Consider the following 12,535-nt stretch of genomic DNA (forward strand, 5'->3'; position numbering starts at 1 on the left):
AGGCCTGCATAATGGAGAATTCTAAAGCCATAATCAATGCCATTGTAAGTAAGAGAACCGAAACAAGAAAAGAACATAAAACAGCTGCAACTATCGTGTTTTAGATATGAAAAGGATCGAGATAGGTCCCAAATATAAATCCACGATGGCCCCTACTGGCTGTTTCAATGCCCATTTTTTGCTTATGGACGCCGAAATATGCGTGGTGTGAATAAATTAATACATTACTTGTTACTTGGCTATTTCAAACGGCTTTACGGAAACATGAAGAGCTAAAGCATCATTCATATCATATGACAAATCCTTTGTAGATACATGTTTTTTACTGCAGTAAAAATTGTCAGCTTATATGGACGGGGGATCACATCTTTATGAACATATGAAGTGTTGACCTTTCTCTTTACAGCAATTTGACCCAATTGCCTTTGCTGGGAATGCCCTGATGGACCACAAACAAAAGATAAAACCCTGCCGGCATGATATTATCCGAATGTGGTATTGTGACATCAATGTTGTACATAGATTTCTCCAAAGCCGTCACCTTGTCATTTCCAAGTTCAAGCAACCTTTGATTCATGGAGAATGAATGTGTATTGAAAGGCGGTGCTACCATTGTTACAGACACCTGGTTTTGAGCTACTTTACCTGCAATCACCACTTGAACAGTTAACTTTTGCCCGTATTTGATCCCACACGTTGATTTTGGTGCAACGATTGTTGGTCTTACGCTGTTGAATTTAGCATCTAAATATGTTGGAGAGAATGCTTCTAAGCTTAGTTCAGTAGGGAAAAGAACGTTCGTGAAGTTGTAAAAATTGTGAGGATTGCTTCCTCCAACTAAAACTCTGCCATCACGAAGTAATGCAGCAGTAGAATGGTAGAGCCGAGGAATCGTTGTCGGGTTTTGTGTCTCGAACCGTGTCCTGATTTCTTTATCAGGCTTGTATAATACCGGATTCAAAACTGGGTTCCGACCAAGTTCCCATCCTGCTGTTCCTGCACCAGCTCCATTGATGATCAAGACATTACCGTTTGGAAGCAATATCATGTCACCCATAACTCTAGCCAGAGGCATGGTCTCCATCACCCACCGTGGGTTGGGGTCGGTTATTTTGATCCTGGCGCAAGTGTTCAAGGCTCCAATGAAAACTTTCTTACGTTTAGCTTGAAAAAAAGATCCTTTTGGAGCACCTCCACAAACCAAAACTTCAGCTTGAATGTCTGGCGATTTCAAGTTCTTCAGTGGAAGCAGAACTGCTGAACCAGTGCTGGGATAGCTTCTAGGATCGTCACCGGAAATCGTTGGATACGTCTTCACAACTTTGTTTTTCATGTAATCAAGCAAAATAGCTCGATTGTTTGCGAAAATAAACAAGTTTCCATCAACATTGAGGAAAACAAAAGGGTAGAGATTGTTCTCTGCTCCTCTGTCATTGGTTTCCGACAAGAAAGGCAAATTGAACGTGTTGGCGGTAATGGTTTTAGGAACAAACTCGTAGTTAAATTGTCCCCGACCACCGACAACAATTTGTCTTCCATCGGGCAAGATATGGTTGGAGGCATACCATCTTTTGACAGCCAATCCATTTGGTGTTTCTAGCCAATCGCAGGTCCCGCATGGGCTAAAAACCCTGACCTTTAGTTCGCCGTCGTTGTATCCACCGGTTTGGACCAAGTTACCATCCGGCATGACAGCCCCTGAAGAGCACCAAACGTCGGTTTGAACCATGAGAGCTCTGAAATTATTGGTTAAAACATCGTACTCAAGTGAATGAGCAGTGCAATCCACTTTGAGAGATGTGTCTGTTGGGTCATAGCGGCATTTTCCATTAGGCAATGGCAGTTTTGATAGTCCAAAATCAGTTCTATCAAACATAACTACACGGTCGTTCCTAAGGAGCTGCATATGCATGGCTGAGATGCCTAAGCTTTTTTGTAGAAGTTGCCATTGACCTTCGACGACGGCGGAGGCGAGGATACGCTGACATGGTTGTGATGCAAAGAGAAGTGGAAAGAACAGGATTGAGAAAATAATTGTTGAGTCCGACATTCTGTTTTGATGGGGGACGGCTTTATCTACTTTTGGTTCTATGTATAATTTAAGAACTCGTGAAGGGGGATGCAATATCTCAAATTATGCAAATTAAGATTTAATCACCTATAAATAAACAATCACATGATCTTGTGAAAAAAAAAATTACCTCGCGTGGAATTAGAGTTGTCTAACAAGAAACCTAATCTTCTTCTTTTGTACAAACTCTAATGATGTAATCTTTTACATACTTTTAATGAGTGTGTCCCTGATTTTTTTTATTTACTCCAATTATGGATTTGGAGAAAAGCAAGGGAGGTTTGAGAATCCCGCACGCAGGCTAGTGATAAGGATTGTTATCTAGGTAATTGTACGGGCATTTCATTTTTATTCGATGGGTTTTGATTTTAAGTCGGTTTTTTTTAATTGTGAAATTTAACCTGATAAAATTTAGGATGATAAAAATCTAAATCGACATGATCCAATAGAATGTTATAAATATCATTTATATATTTAAAGAGTGTTGTAATAATATATCTTTCTATTTTTTCTAAACTAGATCATTATATATATATATATAGGTTGGATCAAATGTAGTTTTGACTTAAACATCGAATCGAATGTAAGATTTAACTTAAAAATTAAGTTGTGCTTCATATCGGATGAGACCTTCCTAACTCTGAATTAAATAAAAGTGAAGAGATCTATTTTTTTAGATGAAATTCAATGAATTAAAAATCTGACAACCTTATTTGACCCAACTCATGATAATCCCTAATAATATTTTTAACTTCTCACAGGTCATAGCTAGGGGGGCGGCCCTGGATTTACATTTCTGATTTCACCAATTTAAGTGTCCTCAACTATTGGTGGACCTTCTGAAAAGCTAAGGAATCTTGTAATGTCTTGCCATTACATTTTATACCTCTTCGGCTAGTTGTTTTGCGAGGTTAATTTCATATAGTCTTTGGTTTTATGTTGTTTTTTTTACTAGGAAAAGAATCTCAAAGTTTCACCACGTGACACAAAGAAAGAACACAAAAATTGCGGATGGCATGCAACTCCTGTTTTAAAAGGTTCGACACCTGTGTTATTTCTTGAGTGAGGCTTCATGTTTCTCTAACATCATTTTTCAACCGAAACGACAGAAGATGATAAGACAAACAACAAAGGGTGTGTGTTTTCATTTTTTAAAAAAGCTTTTAAAATGGTTCTTTCTATATTCATTACCATTTCTCAGTAAATGCTTTGATCACGGACATTTATATGCATAGTTAATGCCATTGGTGGAAGGACTACAGTGGATAAGCTTCCCATCGTTTCTATTCTTGTAAATGGTACAAATTAATGATGTGACACGAGAATATCTTATCATCATTATTATTTTTTGTACAAAAAATTTAGGTCAAAAGTGATTCTCTCAGTCCAGGGTCAGAGCATACCTAAGATTCAATTAAGATTTACATAGAAATTTACAGATTACCTACTAAGAGTGACAGTAGTAGAATTTAAACTTAGTCTCACAAACTCAAATTATTGAATTCCAATAATTTGTACCAACATTCATCGGTTTGAGTATCTTTAATGATGTTAACGTAAATTTATTTATAATACTTGGACCAATCACCAAATAAATCAATAGGCCCAATTACCGAGTCTTGGCCTAGACCAACAAGTTTATCTATGAACCAAGACTAGGAGGTCATGGAAGCCCCATGACACGCATCATTTATCACTCACACTTCATCACAATCAATAGGGGAATAGCTCCTGAACAGAGATAATCAATAGGGGAATAGCTCCTGAACAGAGATGAACTGTGTAATGTACAGAGACGGAATCATGATTAAATTGTGAAAAATAAGTTATTTAATTTTGAAATAAATAAAGTTTTTAAAATTGAATAAACCATGAAATTTAAATGGGTTATAATAATTTTAAAATTGAGGAGTACTAAAGAGTAATTAGACCATAAAAATTGGAGGTCTGGATATAATTTCATTTTAAAATTGAAAGGGTCCTAAATATAATTAAACCAACCAATTTTGAGTAGGGCAATGACTTAATTGTAATGATTTTAAAAATATTAGTGACCTAAAAACAATTAAACCATCAATCTCGGTGGGGGCAATTGTCCCTCCCACATACAATGTAGTTTTGCCCATGTAAATGTGGATGGTGCTGTATCGACCGACTCAAGTTTTGTTTCAATGGTGGTCTTGTTCGTGACCTTAAGGTAACTGAATTCATAGGATTTCATAAATATATTGGAATTACTATTGCCTTATATTGAGAAATTAGAAAGAAAGCTTAAAGAAATTCTTTATTCAATTGATAAAACCAGATCACTTTACAATGAAGCAAATGTGCTCTATATATAGCACTTTAATGATCATGTAGCTTGCTTGCTTAGGTAGCTACTTAACTGTCTAACAATCCTAACAACCTCACACCTGCATAATCACCTATTGCAGTCAACTAAGTAATAAGCTTTTGACATGTCTACAATTATAACCGTCAGTCAATGCTTCTATATTCAACATTTCCTCTGCTTTTTAGTTGTTTTCAACCAGTTGAACATTCACTCGTTCGCGAAAAATATCAAAAGCACCTCGAGCCAATGGTTTAGTAAAACCATCTGCAATATGATGAAACGCTGGCACATATTAAACTTGTAATTGTTTAGCAGTAACTTTCTAGCGAATGAAATGCACATCGAGATCAACATGCTAGGAATGTGCATGATAAACTGGATTGGCACTCATTGCAATAGAACCAGAATTGTCACACCAGATGATAGGCAGTGTGACCTGAACTTCACCTAGATCTGCAAGCAAAACATTGTTACACGTTACTTCTGCAGCAACATTAACAATACTTTTATACTCAGCTTCCATGGTTGATCTTGAAACAATCTTCTGTTTTCTTGATAACTAGGACACTAAAAAATTTCCAATAAAAACACAATGATCAGACATCGATCGTCTATCATCCATATCACCACCCCAGTCTGCATCAATAAATGTAGTAACTTGAAGGTCATAACTAGCAGGTGTGAAAGTCAAGCCATAATTCAACGTGCCTCTCAAGTATCGAAGAATTCTCCTAACTGCCAGAAGATGAGACACACAAGGGGCTTGCATGTATTAAACAACCTTGCTCACACTGAGAGCTATATCAGGTCAAGTATGACACACATACAGTAGTGAACCAATAATGCTACGAAACTCATGTGCATCAACTAAAGGATTGCCTACATCCTTAGACATCTTATTAGCCACAACCATAGGAAAATTAGTTGGCGTGACTTGATCCATTTTCGTTTTTGTTAGCAAATCCAACATAAACTTCTTCTAACTCAATACAATAGAGTCTGCACACCGTTTAATCTCGATGCCCAAGAAATGTAAAACCCATAGCTCATATATCTCGTAATATGAGCTATATATGTCACATCAACTCAACTGGCATCTTCTAAACTTAAATGCTTAAAAATTTTGTTTTATTTAATAATTTCCTTTTTAACTTTAAAAGCTTGTTCATTAATCATAAAAATTTATAAAACATCATTTGATAATTGAAAACTAATATGATTTCAGTCAGTAATTAGGCAGTTCAGTGCTGTTTCATATCCAAATACAACTGCCTAATTTCGATGCGTTTTAAACCATTTAAAATATAACATTTATAATATTTACTCATAAATACGGTTAATACTAAAATTAGACAAAACTAAAGAAAATAACCCTAATTACTATTATAAACCCTTTTAAAATAAATTAAATAAGGCAACCCAACAAATATAATGTAAATGCCACTAATAAGTCAAAGTTAGGATGTCTTACTGATATTGTCGGTAGGTTTGAATTTGCATAAGATGCTGGCAAGCTCCTTACTTCACGACCTCTACTTTATTCGAACTACGCATGAAAATCATCACGCACTAAGTAAAACTTAGTGAGGCAGAAATATAATTAAAGTGATATAAAACCATAAATTTCAAAAAAAATATAAGAAATAAATTGTAATTTAAATAAAAACATTAAACTTCAAACCGAGTTGGTCAAGTTTTTTTCCTTCTGAAAACCTGAAAAATCATCATCTCATGATTTTATCAAAAATCATGTAAGTCAACATCGAATATCATAAATAACTTTTGTTTTGTTCAGTCAAACATATTTCAAAACTTTCTTTTCAAGTCTATGTTCCTTTTTTTCACATACTGTCATAACTTTCACATTTACTGTTATAGGCCAATGTATATGTAAGAGAATATAAGGTATGTGAGTTTAAGGTGCGCACTAGGCACAACACAATACTGAATCATAACTGAAATTGAGATATGATGCACTTCAGTGCAATCATAACCTGAATGAACACCAACGATGTTGAACATTGATACAAGAATGTACCAAAGTTGAACTGATAACTGAACATTGATACACGAATGTACCAAAGCTGAATTGATAAGCACTCACTTAATGGCATGCCAAATGTACTTATGACTCTCAATGCAACATACAATGGGCTTATCCTTATTATCATAGAATCATTTATTATTCTATGTTCGATAACTGTGAAATATCTGGTCTTATAATTATCTGATTACTGTAAATCATCTGATAACTGAAAATCATATGATCACTGAAAATTATCTGATAACTGTAAACATTTAGAATTCATCCTCTTAAATATCATACTTGGGCAGTTCATACCCAAAATCATTCATAAAACTTGATAAAAAATATTATAGAAATATTCCATACTGAAAATTTATAAATCATACTAGAAAATAAAATGAAGTTGACTTATTGCAAGTCGTCCTTGACTATAAAAACAAATAAACAAACTGGATTCACTTTAACACTTTATTACTATTATTTAAAATCAAAATATAAGCCTCACTAAGCTTTAGATTTAAATCCTTTCCCTTTCACTACTTTCAATATACATTTTATCAAAATTCTATATTTTGACAGTTTGCACTATCTTCAAACAAATATTATTTTTATTAATTTACATACTGAAAATTATTATGTTTGCACTAATGAAAACTAGACTCGAATACGATTCTAACCATATAACGTACTCTGTCTAGTTCCACTTGTACAATTTATAGTGAATTTTCAAAGTTGTCTGATAAAAGTTGTTTCGGCAGAATTCTGCTGCCCTGTTTTCTAATCTATCACTGATTAAAAATTCATATATATTTGTGTACATCTCGAAATCAGTCACCGTTTGTTTTAAAGGAAACTAGACTGATATAAGAATCTAACGGTATAGAGATCGTTCTCTAATTAATTCTTTATAATTTATGGTGAATTTCTAAACTAACTGTCCACATTCAAAATTTTAGACAACTTTCCTTAATTAGCATCCTTTGCTAAATTTCATAATTTTGTAAGCTTAATAAATGAACCTTTAGACTAGAATCATAATTCACATAACATTAGGAGTCACTTTTTACTGTAGTAACTCTGTCACTGGCTCATCGCAAGCCAATATTTGTACGATAACTCAAACACGAATTAAATGCACTCACTTTTGCCTCACTAGTAAATTTAGTATCGATTTTGCTTTCACTCCGATCCTTTGTCTCTTTCTTTTTGCTCACTTTGACTTGATTTGTGATCACAGTCTATACGAGAATTAATTTATCCAAACAAATAAAAGTTCAAGATATATGTTAGTATCTAACTAACATATAAATATGCATTTACTAAAAAAAACAACTATAATATATTCGATAATAATTTCTATAATTTTAATCAATTATATCTCTTCTCCTCAAATTAATCCCTTCATGATCACTTTAAATCTTAAATTAATCACCATATTCACCAATCTTCACAACTTCCAACTTAGCACTTCAACTTTATATTTTTTATTATTTCATTACTAGTCTTTTCACAAGCCTTCAAATTGATCCTTAATCTCACACTATTTTCTAATTTAACCCCAATTCAATATTCTAACAAAATTTCCAGCACAATACTTAATTTTCAAAAATTCTCATCTTAATCCTCTAATTTCCCAAACTTTGCAAATTAGTCTCATAAACTTAACATTACTCCAATTTGATCCAAAACTTAATTCTAGTCACATGAAATCATTCCTACATCCATTCTAATCCTTAAAGAGAATTTTGTATAATTTTTCCTATTTTTCTTCCTTAAAAACTTTTAAAGAATTTCCTTAATGGCCTCAAAGTTTTTATTTCAAGCTTGGTTTCATCACCTACAACTCATTTCCATTCATTCTAATCATTCCCTTAACAAAAACAAATCAAAATCAACATTTCTTCATTCAAACCCACCATGACCGAATGCTTTCAACTTAGCCCCTTAGTGATTTTTAATCAACTTTTATACTTGTTTATGCTTCCATAACACTCCCTACATCAAAATCCAATCTTATTTCAACCAAATATAACTTCCCCTTCATCCACCATAAATACCCACTTCACCATTTAAGTATGAAACAATGAAATACCTATACCAATTTGTAGAGAATTAAGTGTAGAACATTTTCTTATTTCACACTTTAGTCCAAATTCTCACTAAAATGGACCAAAAATGAAAAACAAAAACTTATTTACCTTGGCTATGAAGTTTCATCCAGTTGTTGGAGAAAAGAAGAGAGTTTCACGAGAATTCTAAAAAAATGTCCAACTATTAACTTTTAAAACTAATTAAATGATTTTTTATTCCTTTAGGGCCAAATACAAAAATTACCCTTAATGAATTCCCAAAATTACACCCATTCTATTCCTTTATCTCTATTTTAATAGTATTAAAAAGCTGTAAAATTCTCATATCTCAATTTTTCTTTTTTTGACCTCCAATTTTCCCACATTTCATTTTAGTCACTAAATTGCACTCTTTAAATTTATAGTGCAATTCTCACCAAATTACACCAATCCAACTTAAATTCTACTAATTAAAAATATCCATATAATTTTTCAACCCAAGTCTACCTTCCTTCAAATTTTTGTAATCTTCCGATTCGATCCGGTTATTCGAATAATATACTAATCTTTATCCTTTAATAAACTTGTATGCAATCTCTAGATCAAAATTCTGAAACCCTCTAAACTAATTGTCTTGAGCTAAACTACTAATTCACAAATCCGAAAATTTAATTTTGAAATTTATATTTTTAGTCCTTAAACTTTTACAACTTTACATTTTAGTCTCTAAACTTTAAAAATTTACATTCCAGTCACTATTTCAAAATTTGGGATATTACAATTCTCCCTCTCTTTTGAAAATTCATCCTCGAATTTTCATTGTGTTTCTGATTCAAACAAGTGAGGAAATTGCTTTTTAATATCTTCTTCTTTTTCCTAAGCAGCTTCCTCGACCTTATGAGTACGCCAAAGAATCTTAACTAGTGGAATTGTCTTATTTCTTAGCTTTTTGACTCCATGTGCCAAAATCTTTACTGGTTCTTCCTCATATGACATATCTACCTGAATCTTTATTTCCTCCGGTGTAATGACATGAGAATGATATGATCGATACTTCCGAAGCATCGAAACATGGAAAACATTATGAACTTTATTCATTTCTGGAGGTAATGCTAACTGATAAGCTACCGGTCCAACTCTTTTTTAAGATCTCATAGGGCCTAATAAATCGTGGACTTAGTTTTCCTTTGCGTCCAAAACGGAGAATCTTCTTCCAGGGTGATACTTTGAGAAATACTTTATCATCTCCTATACATTCAATCAAATTTGACAATACTGATTCTCAACATCAATTCTGCAACAAGTATATTATCATTTTCATTGAAAACTAAACATCTAAAGTGCTTAGGGAAGATAATATTTTTCAACTAAGTGCATCAGCTACTACTTTAACTTTCTCCCCATGGTAGCCAATAATCACATCATAGTCTTTTAGAAGCTCAATCTATCTACTTTGCCTTAAATTTAATTCCTTCTGAATGAGAAAATATTTCAAACTATTATAATCTGTATAATTGTAACATTGCTTATCATATACGTAATGACACCATATCTTTAAAGAGAACATTATCGCAACCAACTCTAAATCATGTATCGAATAATTTCCGTTCGTGTGCCTTTAACTACCTTAAAGCATAAACTACCACTTTACATTCTTGCATTAAAACACATCCTAAACCATTATGGGACGCATCACTATAGATTACATAATCTTTACCCGACTCTGGTTGCATTTATACATGTGCCTCTGTTAGAATCTTTTTAAGTGTATCGAAGCTTTCTTGACATTTTTCAGCCGGGATAAATGGTGCATCTTTCCTAAGTGGTTGGGTAAGTGAAGATGCAATCATCAAGAAATTCTTCACGAATCTCCTATAATAACTTGCTAATATCAAGAAGCTTCAAATTTTAGAAACATTCTTTAGATTTTTCCACTCCACTTTAGTTTGTACTTTCTTGTGATATACTTTGATTCATTCTGCTAAAATCACGTGGCCCAGTAAAACGACCTCTGGCAACCAGAATTCACATTATAATAACTTAACATATAACTTCTTATTTTGCATGACCTGAAGTACAATACGAAGATGTGCATTATGTTCTTCTTGAATCTTAGAATATACCAAAATATCATCAATGAATACGACTACGAATTGATCCAGATACGATTGAAACAGACGATTCATCATATCCATAAATACTACTGGAGCATTAGTCAATCCAAATGGCATGACTACGAATTCACAATATCCATATCAAGTTCTGAAAATCATCTTCAAAATATCTTACTCTTTAATCTTTAAGTAATGATACTTTGATTGAAGAGCAATCTTCGAAAATATTGATGTACTTTTGAGCTAATCAATTCGATCATCGATCTTTGAAAAGGGGCACTTATTCTTTACTGTCACTTTATTCAGTTGACAGTAATCTATATATAACTACATATATTCTTTTTTTCTTTTACTAAAGAGTACCAATATACCATATGGAGATACTTTAGATCTGATAAAATTGTGGTAAAATAACTCATGTACTTGTACCTTTAACTCTCTAAATTCTATCAGAGCTATCCGATATGAGACCATCAAAATTGGGGTATATCTTCCACAGAATAAAGAAAAATCCTTAACAGCCCTAACCTTACTAGGGCGAGATACTAAGATCTCCTTGAATCCAATTGAATCGGTTCTAATCTCAATTCTATTTCTAGTATTATCTACGTTTTTACTCTAATTCTTAACTTTTCAATATCTAACACATACATTTCTATATCATTTTTAAGGAGCAACAACATTCATAAAATCATAAAACCATACCAGATCAGAAATTTTGACATCCTAGTGACATGTACATATTTCTAACATAACATAAACTTGGTTTAGGCAAGAATCGACTAAACATACTGCTATGATACCAATAAATGTAACACCCATAGCTCATATATATCTCGTAATACGAGCCACATATGCCACATCAACTCAACTGACATCTACTAAACTTAAATGCTTAAAAGATTTGTTTCATTTAATAATTTCCTTTTTAACTTTAAAAGCTGTTCATTTATCATAAAAATTTATAAAACACCATTTGATCATTGAAAACTAATATGATGTCAGTCAGTAATTAGGCAGTTTAGTGTTGTTTCATATCCAAATACAATTGCCTAATTCCACTACGTTTTAAACCATTTTAAATATGACATTTATAATATTCACTCATAAATACGATTAATACTAAAATTAGACAAAACTAAAGAAAATAACCCTAATTACTATTACAAACCCTTTTAAAATAAATTAAATAAGGCAACCCAACAAATATAATATACATGCCACTAATAAGTCAAAGTTAAGATGTCTTACTGATATTGTCGGTAGGTTTGAATTTGCATAAGATGCTGACAAGCTCCTTACTTCAAGACCTCTACTTTATTCGAACCTATGCATGAAAATCATCACGCGCTAACTAAAACTTAGCGAGACAGAAATATAATTAAAGTGATATAAAACCATAAATTTCATAAAAATAAGAAACAAATTGTAATTTAAATAAAAACATTATACTTCAAACCGGGATGGTCAAGTTGTTTTTCCTTCTGAAAAACCTGAAAAATCATCATCTCATGATTTTATCAAAAATCATGTAAGTCAACATCGAATATCATAAATAACTTTTTTTCTTTTCATTCAAACATATTTCAAAACTTTCTTTTCAAGTCTATGTTCCTTTTTTTCACATACTGTCATAACTTTCACATTTACTATTATAGCCCAATATATATGTAAGAGAATATAAGGTACGTGAGTTTAAGGTGCACATTAGGCACAACACGGTGTCGAATCATAACTGAAATTGAGATATGATTCACTTCAGTGCAATCATAACCTGAATGAGCACCAACGATATTGAACATTGATACACGAATGTACCAAAGCTGAACTGATAACTGAACATTGATACACGAATGTACTAAATCTGAATTGATAAGCACTCACTTAATGGCTTGCCAAATGTACCTACGGTTCTCAATG

At 32.7% G+C, this 12,535-nt stretch overlaps 1 protein-coding gene across 1 annotated transcript; it reads right to left on the bottom strand.

Annotated features, from left to right (window-relative positions):
• Positions 1–271: 271 nt before the first annotated feature.
• On the bottom strand, positions 272–2,059 carry LOC120151633 (aldehyde oxidase GLOX-like). The gene has a single exon (XM_039164019.1). It carries the CDS (start codon positions 2,048–2,050, stop codon positions 401–403), a length of 1,650 nt encoding a protein of 549 aa, XP_039019950.1. The 5' UTR covers positions 2,051–2,059; the 3' UTR covers positions 272–400.
• Between the last annotated feature and the right edge of the window lie 10,476 nt (positions 2,060–12,535).

The sequence above is a fragment of the Hibiscus syriacus genome, unplaced genomic scaffold, assembly GCF_006381635.1.
Source record: "Hibiscus syriacus cultivar Baekdansim isolate YM2019G1 unplaced genomic scaffold, ASM638163v2 tig00002826_pilon, whole genome shotgun sequence".
Taxonomy (NCBI): Eukaryota; Viridiplantae; Streptophyta; class Magnoliopsida; order Malvales; family Malvaceae; genus Hibiscus; species Hibiscus syriacus.

Coding starts and splice junctions, on each gene's coding strand:
- LOC120151633 (XM_039164019.1), bottom strand. CDS start 2,050: ATGTCGGACTCAACAATTATTTTCTCAATCCTGTTCTTTCCACTTCTC.